The sequence below is a fragment of the Caenorhabditis briggsae genome, assembly GCF_000004555.2.
Source record: "Caenorhabditis briggsae complete genome, chrIV, whole genome shotgun sequence".
NCBI lineage: Eukaryota > Metazoa > Nematoda > Chromadorea > Rhabditida > Rhabditidae > Caenorhabditis > Caenorhabditis briggsae.
Window position 1 is genome coordinate 6979937 of NC_013487.2, and position 23934 is coordinate 7003870.

Sequence of the window (23934 nt, forward strand, 5' to 3'; positions counted from 1 at the left end):
TTCTTTTGAAAGATATCAAAAAGTGGTTAACTAGTAAAATGTTTATCAGGATATCAGCAACATTTTACTAGTTAGCCACTTTTTGATATCTTTCACAGAAAATGAGATATATAGGCTCAAAGTGGACGATCCGGGTGTCGTTCTATACCTGCACTTACTTCGTCTTCTCAATCCCAACTTTTTTTTTTCTTCTTCACCTATTTCTCCGACTACTTCCGTGTCTCGGTCACTCACACAGATTTTCCTACAAATCTTTTCCCTTATTTTCATTCCACTTCAAAGACTCCGAAAAAGTGTGAAAAAGTATGATCGGAGTTTCTGATCCACAAGAATAGTCATTAAATTCTTTGAAAAATTCGAGAAAGTTTGTATCCATTCATCAAATCCACCGTCTACACCAATAATTATATATATTTTTTTTATTTAATTTGAATTCTTCCATGTTCCCTCTTCTTGTAATTTTTCCTCAAATAACCCAAAAAAGTATTCTTTTGGCATTGAATTCCGTGAATTCTTTATTCTCACTTCTTCTTCTTCTTCCCAATTAGTCACTCACTTCAAATACCGCCACCTTCTCCTTCATTCTCCAAAACCACAAAATTCCCCTATTCAGAACACCTTTCGTCTTCACCTCACACGAACTTTTGACCTTTTTTGTCACTCATTCTAATTCATTTTCGGTTTTACTTCTTCTGTTGACTTCTGATTTACTAGTTGGACAAGAGAGGAGACAGACAAGAGACATTCGCTCTTCTATTTGACCGTCAACGGACGACAGTTTTACCGTTTTTCAAAAACAGATAAAGATCTGGAATTTAGTCAGAGTGAGGTCTCTCGACACTATCCAACTGGTAATAGTTCCTTGTTAAGTGTGATGTGTTTTGGTTTTTAAATTTCGAGGAATTTTCAACTTTTCAATGTTTCAGTCGATTCTTATTTAACTTGGATTTTAGTTGCTAACATTCTGTATTCCAGTGGTAGAATGTAAATTTTTTTCTTTCTTTATTTTGATCCGAAAACATGTATTATACATAGATACACATAAAAGTAGAGAAAAAACTGAAACTTAACTAAGAAAACGCGAGTTTGGGTTTTCTTGCAGCGTTTTTTTTCAGGTTCTTATAATTTTTCTCTCAGGATATTTTGCAGAATCAGAAAAAAAAATCTGAAAACACTGAAAAACAAGAAAAAATTCAAGAAGTACGGAGCCGCGGGGACTAGAAAGCTCAAGCTCGTCCTTATAATTAAGTGCCAAGCTAGCACTGCCAACTTCCTAAAAAAACCATTTCTCGATAAATCCCTCTAAAATATTATTTGCTGAGTCAATAGAATTTCTATTTCGAGTTTCTAGTGATCCCAATCAATGTCTCAGAACCATCGAATTTTCATATTTAGACACTAGTAGAAAAGTTGAAACGGAAATTTTTGGATTTGTGCCTGATGCATTTCGGGCATTCGATATTTGTAAGGAGCCTCGCTTTCAGTTGAACAAATTCAAATGCTCCTAGACATTAGTCCGCATCTTCACTACCTTTGAATACCTCGAATTCGAAAAAAAAAACCGATTCAAAAAATCTCTCTCTAGTTTACTCATATATTCACTCTTTGGATACGCCCAACTCCAAATTAGCGGACGAAGGTTCCATCACTTGCCGGATTATTATCTTCCTTCGAAATCTGACACATTCCATTTCCCAGTTTCCTGGTTGCCCTCGATTTGTGAACTCTTCTGAAACATTCCCTCAATACTTGACACCTGACTTTTTTCTGTTCATTAGATTATTATCTCAACTCATGGTTCCCTTTCTGAGTAACCAGTAGGTTTTTGGTCACTTCCTCTTACCCCGTTTATATAAAAATGAGGGTAATTCGAGTCCATTTTCATTTCCATTTTGTTTTGTTCCTTCCGGTAAACACCCAAAAAACTAGTCCCTTATGGTCATGGTCATCTCATTTTCCAAACAAGACTAATTGCTACTTTTATGTCAGTTTTGAAAGAATCCGAGACTGAAGACTTGTGTCTCACTACTATTCAAATGAATTTGTTTGAGTCTGCCTGCCTTCTGTTTTTCGCCTTTTTTAAACATTTGGTTCTTCTGTTGGTATTCAACTTTCGAATTAAGTTTTTCAGAATGTCAAATCGAGGCCCCAACTATCTGATGTTGCTACTTCTGATGCTTTTGGAATCCGCATATTCCAAAGGATTTTCAAAGCAAATCACAGATTCTGGAAGGCTTGAAGGACAGATAATTCAAGAAAAAATACCATGTGAAATGCCTGCTATTACGCCGCAACTTCCAACGAGAATCCGATCAAAGTGAGCTTAAACACAAATATTTATGTTTCAAGTTGTCTATATTAAAAATCTGAAATATCATATGTAATTACGAAAATACTTCCTTCTTGCAGAATAGAACTAATTTGGCAAGATGTCGAAAAGAATGGAAACTGTTGGATTGAAATGGCTCGAACCAGAAATGTTCTCCTTCGTTTAACGTCTGCAGAAAAATCGGTCCTCCTTCGGAAATCAAGAAAAGAATGCAAAGTTCCATCCGTGGTTCATGCTCTTCCAGAGAAGTTCCAAAGGAAAATTTCGGATATCTGGGAGAAGAATATCAATGAAAAAGTGAGAAGAGAGAAAGACTGTTGGGAGCAACAACGGAAAACTAGGTGAGAATCTTCTGACAGATCTAAAGATGACGTTTGCCAAAAAGATTTCAATGACACATTCGTTAACTTTTAACTAACCATTAGCACTCGTTTTATTGTCCCGATCTTTGTATGGTCTGCCGGACAGGAAAATTCGTTTAAAATTGTTCAAAACACAGAACCATCGTTCTAATCAGTATAGCTTGAGTGTCTGATAAGATAATTGGTTTGCGATAAATTACAGGGGAAGGTTTCAAAGAACTTTGCGAATTCGGAAGTTTTCGTTCTTGTGATTGTTTCAGATATTTGAATTGTTAATTTTGTAAAAATTGTAAAAATTGTAATTTCAATTGTTTATGCCATCAGTCAGAAACAGTTTAAATTAGGTTGTTGGAAAATCATCCAAATGAAATTCATAACATTCAACTTAAAAAATACTGAAAATTAAGAAATTTCATCGAAGTGAGAGTAGCACCAAACATTCCCTTTCAACTGAAACTATATACAATACCTGTCAACAAGATACATAAAACGTATTTTTCAGCAGATTTTCGGCCTTTTTACGATTTTCAAGATTTTGTAGCTATCGTATTCGCTCTAAATGAAGCCAAATCCATACCTGCATTTTGAGCTCAATTATCTTGGTTCCTTCGAAAGATACCAATAAACTTTTAACTGATAAAAACTGTAAAATAATATCACCTACATTTTATTAGTTTACAGATGTTTGATATCTTTGATAGAAACCGAGATAATTGAGCCTAGAGTTAATTATGAAAAATTCCTTTTTTTACAGATTGCTTCTCTTAAATCTTCCAATGGGTGCTAAATTCCACCCACCAGCGTTTGAGTGTACACTTCCACACTTCTACAATCGTCTCGAACATAGTTTGCAGGTAATACAATCTAGATCTCGTAAAATAATAAGAACTTTAACCCATAAACTTCTAGAGCTTTTTTTTGTTTTTTGACCATAAATCAGGTTGAAGTGGATTCAGTACCACTTGAAATTCGTTGTCCATTCCGTTCTCTTAACTTTCAAAGTGTCATTAAAAGAAGACATGAATCACTAACGACCTCCAATTATACAACGGTCAAGGGAATGAGATGAAACTTTGGGAGGAATTCCTTTAAAGCCTACATAGAGCCATGATTCTTGATCATTCTCCTCATTTTCCTTTTTGCACGAGTCATCACATGTTGATGAGAATTCCAAAATTAAAAACGACAAGCGTGACTGACCTATCTCTCTTTCTTCTTTCCAATACTTTGAGAATTCCAATCAGGTAGATCAAATAAGAAGATAACACTTTCTGCATCCTTTCTTAAATTTAGACCGCCTGTCAGTTCGTAAATCTTTAGATCGGATCGGAACAAAGTTCGAATTGCATGGAATTTACGGGATAAAACTTGCAGGAAAAACTGAGAGAAATTTGGAAAGGATACAAGAAGGGAAGCAGTTGTGTAGAACAAATTGATCGGCAAATTCAACTTCTAGAAGAGAATGATATTTCTCTGAAATCTTTCCAGGTGAGAATTTGATTCTCGGAATTCAAACAATAGAACGTCTTCATAATTCCATTTTTCAGATGCCACCTCCATCAATGTTCCGAAAATCGAGAGAAGTTCGAAGAAAGTTGAGAAGACGTGCAAATGTTGCCTGAGTTCCAAAACAACGCTATAATTGATCAACAATGCGGGAAGAGAGATGTTTTACACATAAATAACTGCTTATAATTCAGATTTCATGCTTTTTCTAGTTCTCTATCGGTGATTTCTTATTACTTGTACATAATTCTGAACGGAGTTTAAAGAAAAATGTATATATTTTATGGATTGACAACTGCTAACAAGCAATACATAGAACAGATGGAATCGAAAATTATTATTGAGTAAACTCTGCACCTTTATGTGACTATCCCGGTTAAACACCTGCTGTTTCAGTCTCAGATCAAATATGTAAAGTCCAGTATAATAGGCTGCATCCTAACAGAATACAACTGGACGAAAATAATTTATTTTTTACATATTATTTTGCATTTTGTTCAAGATTACGTGCTTAGGCTACAACGTCCTTCACCCCAAGTTTTCATGAACCTTCTGAACCAATGTACGCGAAGAACTCGACCCTTGATGTACACTTTTTGATGTACCTTTGGATTTCTTGGATCCTACAGACATCGCACAAGGGCCAGTCCGTAAAAGCATTAATTTTTCAATTTGATAAGTCCGCATGTTTGCCGCGCCTCCGACGCTTCAAATAGCTGGCTGGTGTGCCGATTTAACCAATTTATTCTACTTCTCTTTTTCGGAAGGTCAAGTCAAGTTGTTTAATTTTCAAGCTTTTCAAAACATTTATCCGTATTTTTTAATTCACGTTTCGCTATGAATCAATCAATATTAGGTCACGCTCACCTCCACATGTCCCAGTTAAAAATTCCACATGCTGAAAAAAAATGAACGATTGAAATTGCACTCTCTCAATTTTATTACTCGTTGGATAATTTCCACTGGTACTTTTTCACTGGTAAGAAGTTCTTTGCAAGCCCTCGTTATTCTTGTTTCTTTTTTTGGTCTTTTGATTGGTCGATTGCGAAAAAAGTACTAGAAGGTCCAAATGGTCGCCATGTTTTGGGGTTCATGGCTAGGTTGAATTATATTCACTGAACGTCCCCTTTTCAAAAACGATTCAATCAAAGATAAAAAATAAAACAACTATAACTAGTGTTAGCATAGACTTCTAGCACTGAAGAAGAACTAATGAAAATTTCATCAACGGTAATGGGCCTAGGAGCCTATGGGGTTTTTGGTTGATGTTTTCCCCCCGGTGAAAAACCATTTTCCCATTCAAGTACTGAGCCTCTACGTGGCGAAAGGGATCAACAAACGAAACGTCTGACTAATCAGTACACTATTGAACTTTGTTTTTTTGAAATAAAATTTTCATTTCCATTTAAAAAAGTGTTAATTTGACAATTTTCAGATATTTGTCCATGTCTGACAGACACCGTTTTTATGTGCTCAGTACAAAAACCGGCCAAGAAGGGGTGTCTTTCAGAAATAAAAAATAACAGGAGTCTTCGAAAAATTATTTGAATGCAATGTTTCCAATCTAGGTCTGTTCAACATACTCCAAAATGTTCAAAGTGATTGGAAACCTGACAGACGGAACTTCTAAAATTGGTAAAAACGGCCGAAAATTAAGTGAAAATATGATTTTGTAAATCTCAATGACAGGTACTGTAGGTCTATAAAAAAGTCCTTTCCTTTTTTTAATTCTGTGCATTTTGAATTGACATTATCTATTTGTTTAAAAATTGGCAGTAAACCAATTGTAAGTCTCCCATTATCGAAGGATGTTTGAGAAATAGGTATCCTATAATTTGAAGACGAAAAGTTAAACATTTATGTGAACTGAAATTTGATACCTCCATCTTGAAGTAAAAATTGGTCAAAAATCAAAAGTTTTCAACTTATTGAATGATAATGCATGTATATGATTGGTATAACAGTATTCCAAGGGCACCACTCTATCAAGTTTGAGCTCAATTATTTCAATTCCTATGCAAGATATCAAAAAGTAATTAACTGAAACAACACTTTTGATATCCTTATCAACAATTTATCAGTTGACCACTTTTTGATACATTTTACAGGAACGGAGAAAAATTGGCTCAAACCCGAAAGTTATGTGGCCCTTCTATTACAGCTTTTCTCGGTAGATAATACCAATGTTCTCAGCCTCTTTGAAAAACTAGTGATACAAAGTTTCAGAAAACTCTTAAAAACGTATTTTGGTAGTAAGAACCACAGTTTTGTGAACAATTTTAAAATACCCAAACAACCCAAGATTCTTTCCATATATAAATTCCCAGATTTCATAACCGTTTCCTGATTCATCCTTGACTTTTCAAATCAGTTCCCATGACACCTCAATTCTTGCTTCTGCCCTAAAAAGAAGATCCCTCATTCCATTCCACCGGGGGATTCCCATACGGTCAAATCAGGAAATAGTGCATGAAGTCAAGAGAGCATTTGTTTGTTTTTCCGTTAATATTTGTCTCTTTTTGATGGGACAAAGAGCAGGAATCCTAGTCAAAGAAAATGAGTCATTTCCGAGATGGACGCAAATACTTTTTCACTGATTTTTTTTTTGAGTGCCACAGAGAAAACAAATCAATGTTTCGTGTGTTGGCATCGTGGGAACTTTTGGTTGGTGGTGTTGCTAAACGGGAATACTATGAATGTTTTCCTGTTCAGTTTTTCCGCGATTTTTAGGTGTGGCTATAAAGATTTATTCCAACATAAACTTTCGATAACGTTGCATCTCTCTATAATGTCCGTTTTCTCTTGATTCTTTTTTTTAAATGAAAAATGGACACTCCCAGATTTGGAGTGTTCTTTTGAAGAGCTGAGTGTTCTAATAGAAATCAGTTTCGATTTCTATGAATAATTTTTCATGTTGCAACATTATGTGATAAATATCATTACAAACATTTTTTGGTATTTTTTTTTAAAACTCGATTAAGTGAAAACATTATTCTGGTACAAAAAATCGGAGATATGGAAGTGAAACACCGGTGGCCGAAAGTCCCACAGCGACAAATACCGTAACTTATAATTATTTATTTTTTTTCCGGATTTATTGTAACCATTTTAATTTTTCAAATTTTCATGGGGAAGAATGACAGAAAACTTGACGAAAAGCAGGGAAAACGAGAAAATAAATCCTGAAAATAGACATATTTTTAGGTTACTGTAGTTTTCATTGTGGGACCTTCGTCCACGTCCACCGACGCTTCTCTTGAACAGCTATGATTTGTTATACCAGCAACATAATATTTCTTTTTCATTTCAGAAGCTCCTTAGGAATTACATATTTTTAAACAATTTTAGTCATTGTTCATTCTTTCTCCTGCCTGACTCATTCTCATTTTGGTCCAACACAAACGGACCATCCCACCCCTTCTGTCCACTTCATCACCCTTCCAAATATTTGATAAAATGATTGTTCTCCTCCTCCTCTCAATACATACAATAGTTTGTTATTGGGGGATGAATCATGGCCATCCCCCCAACATGCAACTCGCCCGAAAACTGTTATGAATTGGATGGGAATAAGAAGGATGTGTTGAAGAAAATGTGAGCAAATATGAGCGTTCCTGTACCGCATAATACCATCTCGCTATTGCATGACCTTGCCGCATTTTGAGGTTTTAGGACCATATATAAAAGCATGTATTGTTTCTAATAAGGGGGATAATTGTGGGGTTGAAGAGGGAGATCCGGATACTTGAGATGAGTTTATTGTTTTTATTAGGAAATGAGATCTGGTTGATACTATTGTTGTACCTTGTTCAGATTTTATGGGTGGGACTTTGGTTTTTATGGATACTTTGAGTTGCATTTCCTATTGAGTCAAATGGTTCACTATTAGATGTATTTTACTCATTTTCAAAAAAAAAAACAAAATTCCGTCTAATAGAGGTGCACCCTGATCGTCTACTTTAAGCCAATTTCTTTCAGATATTGAAAGATATCTAAATAACCAGTTATTTTTTTAACATTCTGATAAACATTTTGTTTGTTGACCACTTTTTTATCTTTACAGGAACCGTAAAAGATTGGGTCGATGTCGGGGTGCAACGCTATTAGAGGTTTAATTGAAACAATTTTCCGAGTATCGGGCATTTTTGTAATTGTCAGTTGAAATTTTTTGTATTTAAAGGAGGCCAGACATGAAAAAAAAAGTTTTCCTGATATTTTGCATAAAGAACCCCCATGAGGGGTTGAACTCATGACAGGCAGCTCAGGGGCACAGCGCCGCTACCGGCTGAGCTACGGGGGCGCGAAGGCCCCTGACGACCGATGGTCTACATAAGCGCGGCGCGATTTCGTCCCCCGAACTGCCCCCGAAATTTTTGCTGTCTCGCCTCCTTTAAAGAATACGAAGCGATAGCTAGAAGATCGATGTCCTATTAAAAAAAAACTTCTGAAACAGAAAGTTTTCATTATTTGTTCCCATTGCTTTCAATAGAAACAACTCTCATTTTTTCTAGAATTCTTACAAGATTACAGACAGAAATCAAACCAATTTCAGTTTAATTATTCAAATTTTTTATTTATTTTGCTGAACATATTTTGGAAGTTTCTCAGCATTCGTTAACGTGCTTTGTCATTTGAAAACTCAGTTTCCTGAATCTCAACCAACCTACATTTTTTTGCTTTTTTTTTTCCTCTGTAGCTCTGCGAAATTCCTAGAACATTCGGAGTGCTACTCTATTAGAGGTTATATTTAGGAACAGTTTTGTTGAGTATCGGTTTTTGAAGCGACAGCCAATTGGAACCATTGATTAATGTCCTATTTTCAAAAAGTCTTGAAACAGAATATTTTTGAATTTGTCCCCATTGCTTTAAATAGTAACAATTTGCATTTTTTCTGGAGTTCTAAAAACTTTACAGACAAAAATCATAACAGTTTCAGCTAAAAATATTTTTAAATTTCATTTCTTTAGCTGAAAATATTTTGGAAGTTTCCCTGCTTTATCTAACGTTTTATGTCATTTGAAAACTCACTTTCCTGAATCTCGACTAAGCCTTTTCTTTTTTCCTTTGAAGCTTCCCGAAAATCCTGCAACATTCGGGGTGCTTCTCTATTAAAGGTTTAATTAGACACACTTCGAGTATTGTACGTTTTTGTAACAGCTAGCTGTAATCGTTTCGTAGTCAGAAGTACGACGCAATAGCTTCAAGATCAGTGTCCTATTATCAGAAACTTCTGAAACAGAACTGTTTTGTAACTTGTTCTCATTACTTTTAATAAATAGAGAAACATGTCTTATTGTTTTCTGTGATTCTTACAATTCCCTTCCCTCCCCGAAAATCCATACATCACCAAAACAAAAGACCAGCGCCACAAAATTGACTGCTGTTCTGTACTTTTCCATAATACTGTGCTCTTTAACACTCTGCTTCTTTAATCCTGTCTCCCCTTCCATAACTATTTTTTATCTCTATTCAACTCTGTCAAACAAACATGCCGTTGTCCCTGGTTTTCCGTGAAGCTTTTCTCTTCTTTCCTCCACCTTTTTCCATTTCGGCCGCCATAAACTTTTCCTCCTCTCCTCTTCTAATCTGTTGTCAATTTCTCTCTGTTTACTCTTTTTGATCTTGTTGTCAAACGAGAAGAAAAGGGACGTCTTTTGCCTCACTCGTGTACAACAATAATACAGTTTACGACTCAAAACGGTTCCTTGCCACCACGGAGACACATGACCGGGAGGCATTTTTAGGAGGAGCAGAAATTGTTTGGGTTTTTGACAAAATGAATTTTCGGTTTCAATTGTTTTACATTGACTGTCCAGAGTCTGACTAACATTACTCTGACAAGGCGACTTTTCCTTTTTTTTTAAATTTTACCCATTCTGAGGTCCTTACCTTTTTGTACCGATGACATTGAATTAAAAACTTCTAAACCCTAGCACAACTTTCGAAACTACATTAATGAGATACATCAATTCAGGAACCTTGTAAAAAACTTGAATACAGTATACATATAAATGTACACACAACATTCCAAATGAAACATTTTCTCAAAATATTCCATTTAACACGAAAGCTAGTCTTGCAAAAAAATTTCTGTTTCTAAACATGTATTTAATTCTTAAGTTTGTAATGTAGTCAGTAAGATAGGCCATACTTTTCCACTCGACTGCTTGGAATGATAGAATCACCATAATCAGTAGAATAAAATTTCCCTATGTTTCCCCGAACATTAGGAACTGAAATACCGTAAGTACTCTAACAGAACGCCGCCCCTAACTGTCAACTTCGAGCCAATTTATCTCGCTTTCTGTGAACTATATCAAAAAGTGGTCAACTATCAAAATGTTGCTGATAATATGAATAACATTTTGTTAGTAGGTCACATTTGAATGTCTTTCACAGGAATTCATTTCTTGTTCATTTTTCAATGTCTTTAATTGATTTTTGATGAAATTTTACCTGTTTCTTTTTTCTTATAAGTTGCTCTCAATTTTGCAAATTTCAGTTCTACGTTGCTGTCTTTTTCCACATTCTCTCTGTCCATATAGAAGGTTTATATCCCTTGTACAATATCGAAATCAGAAGCACCACTCTCCCCAAAAATAATCTCTAAAAATTGCCCATTAACGGAGCACAGCAATCAATAAAAATTGTCCATCTGTATTCTTCTCTTGCTTCTCCTCATTTCTTATCAATTTTTTTTTTGATGATATGACTCACAAACATGGACTCCTCCGCCAAAAAGATCTCTACCATCTCTCTGTTTCTTTCATTCTTTCTTCCCCATATTTTCTTCACTTTCTTATTGTTTACCTTTCGTTTCCTCGTTTTTGCCGCTTTTCTGTATATTTTTGGTTGAAATTCTACACTCCTCTTCTTCTTCCCTTTTTTGGGAATCGAAACATATTACTCATCATCTTTCCCATATGCATATTTTCTTGTGTGTGGGATGGTATATGATTTTCTCTTTTCTCTTGTACGTTCTAGTCCCGTTTTTCAATTTTGCTGGAGAAAAAAACTACGATTTTTTGGATGAGAGTGAAGGAAAGGTGTTTTTAACTGTACGGTTTCAGGTAGTTTTCTATTACGGAGATAATGGAAATCTAAGATAAACAAATTTTTGAATATGGCGTCCTTTTTTGGATTTCTTAGAGGTAGAAATATTTCAGTTTGAGCGAATAATTTTAAACGAAAAAAAACAACATATTCCTAGAAACTTCGAGTTAAAATCACTGAAATTAGCGACAATCAGCGAACTTCTTTTATAAAATGTTCATTTTTGCTGAAATGATTCTCCCAGTAAACTTTTTCAAAGAGTTTTTCTTTCTGAATTTCCAAAATTTTAGAATCACTTCAGCTTTCACAATTTCTTAACTTTCCATTGTTTCATTTCTTCTCTTCATCCTCCTTTCTGAAGATTTCTCCCACTTGCCCTTTGACATGGAGCCAATTAGTATTTTATCGTGTCGATTCAATTCATAAATGCGCCTCCTTCATGTTTTCCTCTCATCCCTCACACATGTACACAATGGAAATATGTCGGCATTTACCGAGAGACAAAATCTTCCACTTGAATTTTGTATATCTGAAGAAGCAACTGTGCTTTTGTTATTTTAATAGAAATTTGCACAATTTTTCAAATAAAATTTTTACCGGTTAGGGTTGAACATCGTCTTTTCCGCGAACTAAATAAAGTATTGAGGTGCAACTGCTGTAGATTATCTGAAACAGAAACGTTTGGTAAGACCGACTTTAAGATCAACTTCGAAATTCAGAAGTTTTGTTTTTTCAACGTTTTCTTTTATATTCCTGAATTATGAAATCTTGAATAATGCAACAACTGATTGCTCATAACTCTTTTTTCCCACACAAAAAAAACTAGTTCCTGTCCACATAAGTTTTTCTTCCAGACCACTTCTTGTTACTCACCCCCATCATCTCAATATTTACCTCCTCGGGTATCCATTTCACCCCTTTCTGGCTCTCTCTATGTCTCGAAGACATTATTACGTGTGTACTTACCTTTCTCTAATATCTTTGTGTTGAAATTGTGTCAAACCCATTAATTTCGTTTTTTCGCCCTCCTATCTGTCTTTTTTGCCGCTATCTACCATTTGGTTCCTATCGTTCAAAAAGATTTTTCGAACGAGATATGAAGATTCAAACGAAATTATGATATTCATTCATTTCCTTACACCTTTTTTCGAGGTCATCCTTCTTTTACATTTCGTAATCAATATGCTAATTTCTTATTGTAATTCAGAATCCAATTTGAATCCAAAATTCAAATTTTTCAGAATGAAAACCCGGCGAGGAGTATTATCAATTGTTACTTGTTTGTCAATTCTATTCGCAGCCATCAATGCTCAATATCAGATAAACAGTCAGAATCAGAATCAGAATCCATATCAACAGTATGGACAGAATCAAAACTCACAGAACGGACAGCATACACAGACCGGATTTGGGGTAAGTATTTTTGTTACTACCACCGTACAACCTGCAATAGATGGTCACCCTATACTTCCATTTTGAGCTCAATTATCTCGGTTTCCATAGAGATATCAAAAATGTGCGAACTGATAGAATGTTTGAGGTGTCATAATAATCAGTTCATCAGTTAACAACTTTTAATATCTTTTACAGGAACCGAGATAAATTGGCCTAAAGCAGGAGGTCCTTCCTTTACAGGTTTTACGGTAATTTGTAGTTATGAGAGAATCCATGCAAAATTCAAGTTCCTTGAAACATTATCAATAATTAAGTCTCAATCCCAAAACTATGGAAACGCGAATGCCAACTCTTGGGGATCGGGATCTTCCTCGAATACCCATAATCAACTTCAAACTGGATACCAAAGCAGTCAGAATCGAGGATTGTTTAATAATCAAGCTCCATTTGGATCTTCTAGCATTAACACTACTGTAAGATTTCCATCAGAATCTTAAAGATCTTAAAATAAACTTTACTAGAACTCTAACAAGGGTGTGACAATTCAATTCCAACTTCGGGGATATTCCAACCCATCATCTGCCCTCCCAAATAGTCAAACCTGTACCTGTCCAAATGGACACACCTGTGCTTTCTTGAAAACTCCTCCAAGATGTTATTTCGCTTTCACCTTCATCGTTTCATCTCCTGAGTGAGTTATTTTTGAGATCAACTTGAAAAAATTGAAAAAGAAATTTCAGTGAAAGTGTACGTTACCAAATCACTGACTTCTTCTATCTTGATACAAACGGTCAGCTTCCACAATCTTCTCAAGGACAGTGGAGCCAAAATTATGTGATGAATTTGCCATCGAAACCAGTGAGTCTTTTTACGGCAAGTTTCAAATGCTATTTATAGTCTTTTCAGGCTGCCATCGATGTATTTGCTCATCATTTGGGAGCAGTTATCACTCAACAAGGGCAATTAGTTCAGGATGATACTCTGACTCATGTCGACACTTTTGTTGTTCCACTTTCCGAAACACTTCCTGCAGTGGAAGGAGTTCAGAATATGAATCAGCAGAGGACGTATCAAGGAAAACTTCTGGGAACAAGGTGAGATTACTTCCGAAGATTTCGCTACTTTAAACAACTAAATTCAGTCTCTCAATGTCGTTCTCAATCTCCTGTTCCGGAAATCTCATCGGACCAAATTGCGATTTAACCTGTAAGGCATCTCATGTCAATGCCAACACAGCTGCATGCGTATCAAACTCCACTGGATTCTTCTCAGTTTGTAATTATATTTCGAATGGACAAGTCGACAACTGCAAGAACTGTCCATGGGGAATCAGAGACGGCACGTATTGTCGGGATGACAACGGAAGTGTCATGGATCCAAGAGAAGCTGAGAGTTTTTTCTTCATCTATTTTGCTCAAGCTTTAATCTTGACCTACGAACTGCGCCGCACGAACGCGACGCAAAAAGGGATACTGAAAAAATCTAGGCATGATTATACTCATTTTGAAGCCCATAAGATGAAAATGAAAATTCGCTGAAATAAAAAGAGAAAATAGTAAAACGTTCCGATCCGAAGGCAGAAAAGATTTGAAAAATTATGTAAAGACTCAAAGACTCAGATTGATCTTCTTTGATAAATTCATCTCAATCTTCTAATAAACTTGAAACTGTTTTAACATTATAGGGACTCGTCGGAAGTGGATGGCAAACCGCTACTATAATTCTTGCCATTTTCGCATTCATTTGTCTTCTTCTTCTTTGTGCTTTGTTGGTGTTCACATGTGTCAGGTAGAAACAAAGAAGTCCCATTTCTAGTAAACCATTCTTACATTCCAGAAACAGACGCGCTCCAGTGGAGAAGGAAATGATCACTTTCCAAAGAACATCAAGCGATCGTGAGCCACTCCACAGTAAGCCGACCAGAGAAGCAGCTGCTTTTAGACAAGACTCTATAGATGGTTCCAGAAGGGCAATGCTCCCACCACAGGATTCAAGACCCATTAGTGAGTTCTAGAAAGATATCGATAGGAAATAGAGGATCAGAATGGATATGTTGAGCGAGTATCCAAATAGGATATTTTTTGAGAAGAATCAGAAGTCAAAAACTTTCCATTGAACAATTTTTATTTCACATCGTCATCCTCCGCGATATTTGTAGACGATCCGTTGTTCACCTCTGTCTAAAATTGTCCCCATGTCTTCTCCTTTCTCCCGATCTCCATCATCAACATCACCTACCAACCTCGAAGTCTTTCAATATTACTGGTAAGACCCTGAACCCTTCTTTTCTATGTTTGTCTCTTGTATCGGTTTCTCTCTTTTTCCCTGCCAGAAAGCATGAGGTTGGAGGTGATGGTATGTATTTTTGGGTTCTTAAGACAGTTTCAGAACCTTCCAGACTTTATAATTTTCAGGATCAGCAATGAAAGGATCAGCTAAACCAACGTACTCGCCAGTTGGACCGAGTCCCAATGAAAGAGACGATTCCAGTTTCGCAAGTGATGTCCCAGTCCGACCGAGTCGCTCCGAAATCGTCTGAAACTTTTGTTCATTGTATAACTTTATCCTTTTTTCCATCTGAAACCCAGTTTTTCCATATTTCTCCCATTTTTCTTTCAATTCACACTCTAAAATATTGACTGATAGATTTCCGGTTTTTTGGTTTTTCTAATGAGAAAATAACCTATATTTTATGCCCCCTATTCCCGATTCTCCTTTGAATATTCTTCACTATAAAGTGCCAACTCATGACCTCCATTCATTTTTCCCATGAAATGTTGATTTAACTCTCTTTTTTTTTGAAAATTCTATGAATAAAAATTTTTTAAACGTCATCAGAATGTGCTAGAATATTCCGAATTCTGGGAAAACTAAAATACACCCAAATAAATATATAAATCTCCTGATTTTTCAATTCTCAGTAGTTTAGGCAAGTATACTGCGAATACAAAAAGAAAGAAATTATTCAGAGAGTGCATTCTCATTATTCCGACTGCAACGGCAAAAAAGACGTTCCTAAGAAAATGATAGCTTAGAACTCTCTCTCACTAGACGACTGCAGAGGCGAATTCCAAGAAACCCGGAGCAGACGTCTTCTCTTTTATTCTTCTCGGAACGTAAACATCTGTCGTCGCTTGACCTAACCCCAGAATTAGTTGCTGCCTCTCCATGTTTATCTGCGTCTCCTTTTCCCTCATGCTCTCTCGTTGGCCTTCTGGTCACTCCTTGACCACCTGGGTGCTGTCATGACAACCATATTAATGGATTCCCCGAATTCTTTTTGTAATATTTCGGTTCGATTTATTAATTTTACTTATTTTTTTAACATTTTCAAGTCTTAAACCAGAAACCAGAATATTCGTGTCTTGACCTCACCGGTAATTTTTTGTTCATTTGGTCTGAGATTACAATCCTCTTCTTCTCATCTAAAAATAATCAGAAACAAGGCTCGAAATAACCACAAAAGTCGTGGTATCCGCTGAAATAATCCCAATTATACCGGTTCGAAGAATCCCCCTCTAGTTCTTGTTCTTTGGAACGAACTGAAAAAGACTTCCCGGTTTTTCTTCGCCCCAAGCTTATTGAACTAAAAATAATAAGAAATTGAGTTTATTTATGGTTGTGGGTGTAAATATATAGAAATCATATCAATTCTATGTATCGTTCCGAGATTTCGCCAAATCGGGAATTGTGGTAAAGCAGGACCAAAAACAAATAACTTTATAGACTGGAAAAAAAATCTGCGCATTATCAGAAAAGTAGGCGGAGCTTTCTGGTACCGTATTTCCTCTACACTGTTAAGTTTGAGCTCAATTATCTCGATCCCTGTGACAGATATCAAAAATTTGTCTACTAACAAAGTGTTTGTGATTTTATGATGAATAATTTATCAATTGACAAGGTTTTGAAATATTTCCCAGGAATTGAGATAATTCAGCTCAAAGTTTAGGTGGGCTTCTATTCGAGGAAATACGGTATTCCACTGAAATTTTCAGTATAAATTTTTTCGTAGTTTTCCGATGAATATTCTTTTAAGATTTGAATAGAAGGGTTTAATTTTCGATATAGAAACATTTGTTGATATTGTGGAAGAACTTGGATAGTCACATTTCTTAAAGTCTGTTTTTTCCAGTTCCACATTATCTCGAGCATCACGATTATGGTATCTCAATCCTAATTTTTACTCACCGGATTAGACCTTTTCTCTCTATCTCAATTCTGGAAAGTTTTTTCCTGAAGCATTTTTTTCCAGTTGATCTGCTAACTTTCTTAATTTGAATTTCCTTCTTGCTTTCCTTTTATTTTCATTCTAGTTGTTTGAGCTAAAAAAGCTGATTCACGCCACTCTTTTCTTTTTAAATTGAAATTCTCAGAAACATTTAACGGAACTGATTCTCAGAAACACCCCAATGCTGACTTCATCAAGCTCCTCCCCTCCCTCTTCTCCTTTTCCACACCGATTATGTTTCAGCAGCCACAAACCATTTCTCCTTTTTCCTATTTTTTGTTCCTCGTTCATGTTTTCACTCGAACACTTCCAATCCAATTCTGTGCACCCTCCTGGCCACACATACACATTTTGATTCTACGAATCCTTCTATTCTCGGTACTTCTTCTTCCTTTTTTCGTTCGTTGTTTTCCCAGCCATCATCTCCGGATAGCCATGAGCCTCCTCTCTTTTTCTCTCTTCTTCTTCTTTCCTCACTTTTCAAGCATTTCTGAGAATTGTCCTCCTCATTTCTCTGTCTCATACACTCTCTCGCCCCTTGGGTTTTCTCTGAAATAGGACAGCAGAAGAGAATGAATGTTCGATTCGGCAACAGGGGGTACCGCCTTTACAGAGAAGCCCTTGAGTGGTTCTCTGTCCTTCTGCAGTTTTAATATAGGCAAAAAGTGGGAGGAGAGAAAGAGAAATGGATAGAATCGGGTTGTGTTTTAGCTTTCATTTGAAATAAGGTTTTTCGACTCTTAAAGGGGCGGAGCTTCTTACGATCTCTGAATGCTTGGAAAACATAAGCATTCCCAAGTATTTTGAGGTGTGGTCTGTGAAGGTGCAAACTACAGTAGGGAGGAGTTCGGTTTTCTTCACAAGCATTCTGAATTTCAGAACTTGTATGAGTTATTTCTTACAGAGTTCTGTTGTTTTATTCTTTTGTGAGTTCACATAGAATAACTTTAAGCTAAACATTTTCAGAACATTTATAACATAGCCATGAACCACAGGATAAAAAATATTTTCAATTTATGATTGTGTTCTGTTTTCATCTACTTTTGATTATCTCCTGAAGCAGGGGTGTGCGGAATGGATTTTCGGAATAAAGTCTAAATTTCCGAGAATATTAGAAAAACCAATTCCTATCGTAAAAGATTGTTCGGATATAATTTCAACGAACATTTGGAATTTTTGAATAATCGACTTTTTGGAAATTCAGTATTTTCAGATTTTTGTGAATTTCGGCGTTTCAGAAAACCGAAATTCCGTTCTGCATGCCCTGTCCTGGAACATTTCTTGAAACTAGATATATTTCAAATTTTTTCAGAGAATCGAAATGACCGAGGGACAAGCAATGGCCACTGCAATTGCAATCACAAGCAATCTGCCGAATTGGGCACTTATTGGTTTGTTTGTTTTTTTGAACCCCTATCAAGTTTACCAAAACACTGAGTACTGTCCTGTAAACACAAGTACTGTCCTGTAATAAAAGAGCGCCTAACTTTTAGCTTTGAGTCAATATATCTCGGTTCCTGTCAAAGATACAATAAAGCTATCCACTAACAAATTGTTAATCATAAAATTAGAAACACTTAATTAGTTGACATATTTTTGATATTTTGCAGTGGAATTGAGATAAATAAGCTCAAACTTGACAGTCTGATGCTTTTCTTTTACAGGCTTTACGATCTTTTTCACACTGTTTCAGAACGATTTGATAAGTATCTAGACTTATTTTAGTCCAATTGGATTATCAAAGCTTTTAGTTTTCAATTCCACAATTTTCCAGACGAAATCTCAATCCCTCTACTCGAAACGGGCGTTGGCACACTTCCAGTACTCCAAGCAGCCCTTCCAACGATACTTTCCATCAGTCAAGACGAAGAAAAATTGAATGATCGTTACTGGAAAGTGTTGAGGATTGCACAACTCCAAATTGAGCATTTATTGGTAACACTTCGTTTATTTTTGAAAATTAGAAATAATTTTATTTTTTCAGAGATCTCAACAGGAACTTTTGAAACACATGGAGAAGTTGGAATCTGAAAACGAGGCAAAAGTGTTGAAGAAGAAGAATATGATTTCTGAGGAAAGCAAAACTTCAGGAGGATCAATAGAGAACTCGGAGAAATTTAAGGTAAGATTCGTTTTGATACTTGATGAATTTTAAGTTATTTATTTTAAGTTTCAGTGTGCCGACTGTGGAAAAGTCTTTCTCAATGACACTTTCTTAACATCTCACTTCGAAAGACGACATCCAAAATCCGTTCAGCATTCTGTATCGGAATAAGGACGGTGCAACAAAATCTTCAAAAATCATTTTTTATCATTTCTTCATCTCACTTTCTTTGCTTATCATTTTTCTTTTCTTTGCATGCATCCAACACTTTTTATCCATCTTTTTCTTTGTCTCCCGATCAAACCGACCAATTTGGGTCAATCGTCGACGTTCCGATGTTCTCTGTTTCTCTCTTGTTTCCTGTCTCTCTCCGACTTTTTCTCATTAACTATGCGAATCCGTATAAAGTTTTTAACTTTTCTAATCGGATTTTTAGTTTTTCTACCGTTCTTTTGTTTCTACATTGGCAATTTTCTGTCAATAAATGAAGAGGATTATCTGGATGAAGAGTATGGTGGGTGTTTTTTGAAACTACTGTATTATTGGGAACCAGGAAGCTGGATTTATAATGGTACTTCCAAAGTTCCCAAATCCTGCATTTCTGGGTCTAGAACGCAGTCCAGAGTGACACCCACATACCCCAAGTGTACCAATTCGAACGGTCGAAACCAGTGTGACCGTACACCCCTCATCTGAATTTTTTTTAAAAGGGGATCACTTTGGACTGCTTTCTGGGCCCAGAAACCAAAAGATTTGAGAACTTTGGACCTTAACAACAGAAGGGTGTTTTCAAGAATCCTATTATAGTGAAGCTTGAAATTTTCAGAACTGTGAAGTTATAATTTTCAGAAGTTCTAAAATCAGTGGAACTGATAAGTGTTGAACAGACCACCAAATCCAAACTAAAACCGAAACCTGACAACATTATCTCCAAATCAGTCCTTATTGGGTACTCAAATGCGGATAACCTCACGATATTTTCCTCATTCACTGGACCAAAAGGAACTACAGTAATCCTTTCTTCGTATGGCTATTTGAAGTAAACCAAACATTCACCTTTTCCCCACCGAAATCTACTTGATTCCAGCCGTCGTGTTTACTGTCGTCTATTCGATGCAAACAAAAAAGAAATCTATCAAAAAGCCGTATCAGTATTCCCGGAATTCACGATAAAGTGCTCAGAAGATGCATCTCTTCGACCTGCGTACGTAGCAGTTACAATCAACAAAAAGGATATTCCAAGGAACATGAAAAGGATGTTATCACAAGAAACAAAAACAACAACAAGTCAGAAGAAATCGGAATTGACTGTCTGTCTCGCGCCGCTTTTCGGGGAATCTCCAAAAGTTTTGATGTTGATCGAATTCATCGAATACTACAAACTGCAGGTGTGTTTTGGAATCAGGAATTTGAGTAGTGGTTTTTGTTTTTTTTACAGGGAGCTGATAATTTTCTTATCTACTCATTCCAGTCCACACAAGAAACTGAGCATCTGCTTAACTTTTATAGGAATTCTTCTTCTTCCACTAATATGGAAATTATCCGAATTGGAAATGAAACTAAATGCTTGAATCGACATCGATGTCGACATGAAATGCAGTTACAGGTTTTTTAACTGATTCATATTTATTTTCTAATTGAAATTTAGGATTGTGTATTCCGGAACCAATATAAAGCAGAATGGGTGGTTACAGTAGACCTGGATGAAAGAATTATGCCTATTGATGAAGATTCGACGCTTTTAAGTCTTACAAGGTTTGAAAAAAATATTTAAATGTTTCAATATCCTAATATTCAGAAAACGTCGAAATTCGAAAATCTCTGAGCTTCGCTTCCGTTGTCAATGGACTCTCCGCTACTCTGATGTTTCTCCAGGACCTCCACAAATTAAGAATCTTCCGATGATCGTCTGGCACAATACCAGCCACGTGGCACCACAAAATCATACTACAAAATCCATAATTCGACCGGAAAATGTAGATTCAATGGGTGTTCATGGAGTTCAAAAATTCTCGGACCCTAAATTTATTGTTGAATTGATTGAACCTAAAATTGCAGTCGTCCGACATTATCGTTATGTTGAAGGATGGAGTTTCTTCTTGAAAGAAGCTGAATCCTTTGGCGAATTTTTTAAATTCGATTTATCACCCAGTCTTTCTAGTCGTATTGTTAAACAAGTTTCTATGATTATTGCTAGTCTTTCTAATTTTACGGGTTAATAAACAATTTTTTGTCTTATTGAATTTTTGGCGATGTTCCTAGTCAATAGCGGATCTTATTGGGTCGCAATGGTGCACTGAACCGCGTACGCAGTACGCGCCGCAGCACGTCGTTGTGCGGACCTCGAGAAAGACGCATCAAATACACCATTCTGATCATCATCAACGTTGTCTCTTTGTTTTTATTCTTGTTCTTTTCTCTTGAATCTCAACCTTATTATTGATTTTTAAATTTTCCTGTTTCCCTCCGTTTTTCGCCTCGAATTTCATAATTTCAACAGAGCGCGTTTGCTATTAGTGAAAGGGATCTTTTTTGTCATCGTTGTGCACCCTTTTTGAATTTTTCACAAGGATCTTCAGATTTTTCAAGCGAAAATCTTGTACTTTCATGTGTCAGCTGATCTGACGTCTCTGAATCTTACGAAATAGCTTTTCATCCTCACAGCTTTGTGCCACAAAATGTATAAAAACGCATTCCTTCGTTGCTAACCCTATAAATTAAGGTCGATTTGTATCACTTTTTACGATTTTGATAGAATAGGTCCGAATCATTCATCCGTAACGTTGCTCTAACTCTTAAAAGATGTTTATCATATACAATTTTCAATTTCAGATGTCTTTTCAAGTGAGTGTTGCTGTCAATGATGCGCCACTGCAGAAGATAACTGTGACACCAAGCACGACGGTTAGCCTGAATACTCTTATTTAAAAATGTGCAAAATTATATTTTTAGATTGGAGATCTTCACAGCGATGCTATTCTGGTTTGGAAGGATATGGCTATCGTGTATGACGTTACGGAGGGAAACGGAAACGGGCCGGCAACCACTTTGGAACAACTCGGAGTCAATTCCCTCTCTATGATCTACGTCTACACAACTTCCTTCCCATGCCCGTCTGGAGACATCCGGTCTATCGTTCCAGCACAAGTCCGACTTATAACCCAGTTCGCTTCTGCTGCTTCGAACCTTTTTAATCAAGCAAAAACCACAGCTCCTTCATCATCATCGAATCAAAATGCTCGTACTTCACAACAGGCTGACGACGGCGATGATGGATCGATTAAAACAATGTTCTCTCGGAAAGTTCTGGAGAAGCCATCTATGCTCAAAGCTCTGACAGAAAACATGTTCTTCCGATTGAAAAATGAGGCACATAAGCTCGCATTTCAACTTCCGGATCTCGTTGAACGGTTTACTCAGAATAAGGACCAGACATACAGTGAGTCTATTCTTTGTATTTTAAAATTTAATTTCGTTTTATTTTCAGAAGAATTCGAGGCATTTTTCCGTTCATACATTGAAGAGGAGGTTCATAAAGAGGAAATCATTCAGAACAACCCAAACTCCGCGGAAGCAAAAATGTTCTTGGAAGCTAGACGCAACAAGGAATTGATCAATGAGCAGTATGTTCATGTAAGCTGTTAAATAAGTTTTCTAAACTAATTACGTATTATTTTCAGTCGATGACTCATCATCCAGAAGACATGATCGCTGTAACTATGCTCTATATCAACTTGACAATTAACGGAGTTCCAGTCAAAGCTTTCATCGATTCCGGAGCTCAAAAGTCAATTATGTCGATGGCTTGTGCCGAACGTTGCAATCTCAATGGCTTGATCGATCGGCGGTTCCAGTCGATGGCTCGTGGAGTCGGTGGACTAGAGAAGATCGAGGGAAAAATTCATTTGTGCGACGTGAAAGTCGAAGACGCTCACTTCTCGTGCCCATTCGAAGTGATGAACCGCCGAGAGATGGACTTGCTCATCGGACTCAATGTGCTCCGCAAGCACGGATGCTGCATCAATTTCAAAACTTCTCGTTTGGAATTCGGAAACGGCACTTCAACTCCATTCCTTCAATCTCATGAAATCGACTCTCATCTAAAGGAAATCATGGCTCTCCCAGAAGAAGAGATGCACATCGACGAGGCAGGACCATCTTCGTAATCCCCTAATAGCACGGTTACCACCCTTATTACATCTCCTAAGTGCCTTTTGATTCATCACACATGTGATTACTTGTACTTTTCTTGCACCCTCGAAAAATTCACATACACTCCCCCAACTCATACTGCTTCGTGAGAATAAAATTATCATATTTTCTCATGCTTATCTGTTTTTTCAAACCGTCTCCATGGAGACAAGACCTGTGATTTTTCCAGGCATCTTTTTTCATTCACTCGTTTCTCATTTTCGCTTCAATTCAACTTCATATAGCAACTTTGCAAGCAGGATTTTTTAAGTCAGCTAATAATGTTCAAACTCAATAATGGTGAATTAATGCCAAAACTGGCACTTGGAACTTATCTTGTTCGTGATAAAGAGGTTCGGAGTGTCTTATTTTCAGATTTCTAATTCATGTAGCGAAAATATGTATTGAAATGCATTTCCGCGCCCTCGAAATTCAATGCATGAGCGTCGCGAAATGTATTTCAAAGCATTTCGCGACATAACTGTAAATGCATTTCAATACATCGCGTGGCTACGACAAAATGTCATCAGCTGACAAATTTTAAAAATCTCTCGAAGGAGAAGATATATTTGAGCACAAAGCACACATATACTGTAGGTTTCTAAATTTAGCTTGTCAAAAACAGCAGAGTTAAATACCATCTGGGCTATTTTCAAAATAACCGAATTAAGAACTACCTTGGCATTCGAAAACATTTACTCACACTAAAAATAACTGTACCAAAATCATTTGAGATTGAAATCTTTAATAGAAAAATGGATTCCAT

At 36.4% G+C, this 23934-nt stretch overlaps 4 protein-coding genes across 4 annotated transcripts; all 4 read left to right on the forward strand.

The window, feature by feature from the left end:
• Positions 1 to 2132: 2132 nt before the first annotated feature.
• CBG05431 lies at positions 2133 to 4313 on the forward strand (the record flags this gene model as incomplete). The annotated part of the gene is made up of 5 exons (XM_002633514.1): positions 2133 to 2317; positions 2410 to 2670; positions 3446 to 3545; positions 4066 to 4179; positions 4239 to 4313. The coding sequence occupies 5 exons, from the start codon at positions 2133 to 2135 to the stop codon at positions 4311 to 4313; spliced, it is 735 nt and encodes a 244-aa protein (XP_002633560.1).
• Positions 4314 to 12492: 8179 nt separating this feature from the next.
• Positions 12493 to 15184, forward strand: Cbr-pqn-89 (the record flags this gene model as incomplete). Its single annotated transcript, XM_045235408.1, has 9 exons — positions 12493 to 12663; positions 12960 to 13118; positions 13167 to 13336; positions 13386 to 13503; positions 13552 to 13739; positions 13787 to 14012; positions 14330 to 14433; positions 14482 to 14648; positions 15060 to 15184. 9 exons carry the CDS (start codon positions 12493 to 12495, stop codon positions 15182 to 15184), a joined length of 1428 nt encoding a protein of 475 aa, XP_045092940.1.
• Positions 15185 to 18194: 3010 nt separating this feature from the next.
• CBG05429 lies at positions 18195 to 19148 on the forward strand (the record flags this gene model as incomplete). Its single annotated transcript, XM_045235409.1, has 4 exons — positions 18195 to 18264; positions 18648 to 18808; positions 18870 to 18995; positions 19050 to 19148. 4 exons carry the CDS (start codon positions 18195 to 18197, stop codon positions 19146 to 19148), a joined length of 456 nt encoding a protein of 151 aa, XP_045092939.1.
• A 219-nt stretch (positions 19149 to 19367) lies between these two features.
• On the forward strand, positions 19368 to 23143 carry CBG05428 (the record flags this gene model as incomplete). Its single annotated transcript, XM_045235410.1, has 10 exons — positions 19368 to 19491; positions 19827 to 20016; positions 20065 to 20365; positions 20416 to 20583; positions 20626 to 20732; positions 20776 to 21154; positions 21810 to 21881; positions 21930 to 22416; positions 22465 to 22610; positions 22658 to 23143. 10 exons carry the CDS (start codon positions 19368 to 19370, stop codon positions 23141 to 23143), a joined length of 2460 nt encoding a protein of 819 aa, XP_045092938.1.
• Positions 23144 to 23934: the final 791 nt, after the last annotated feature.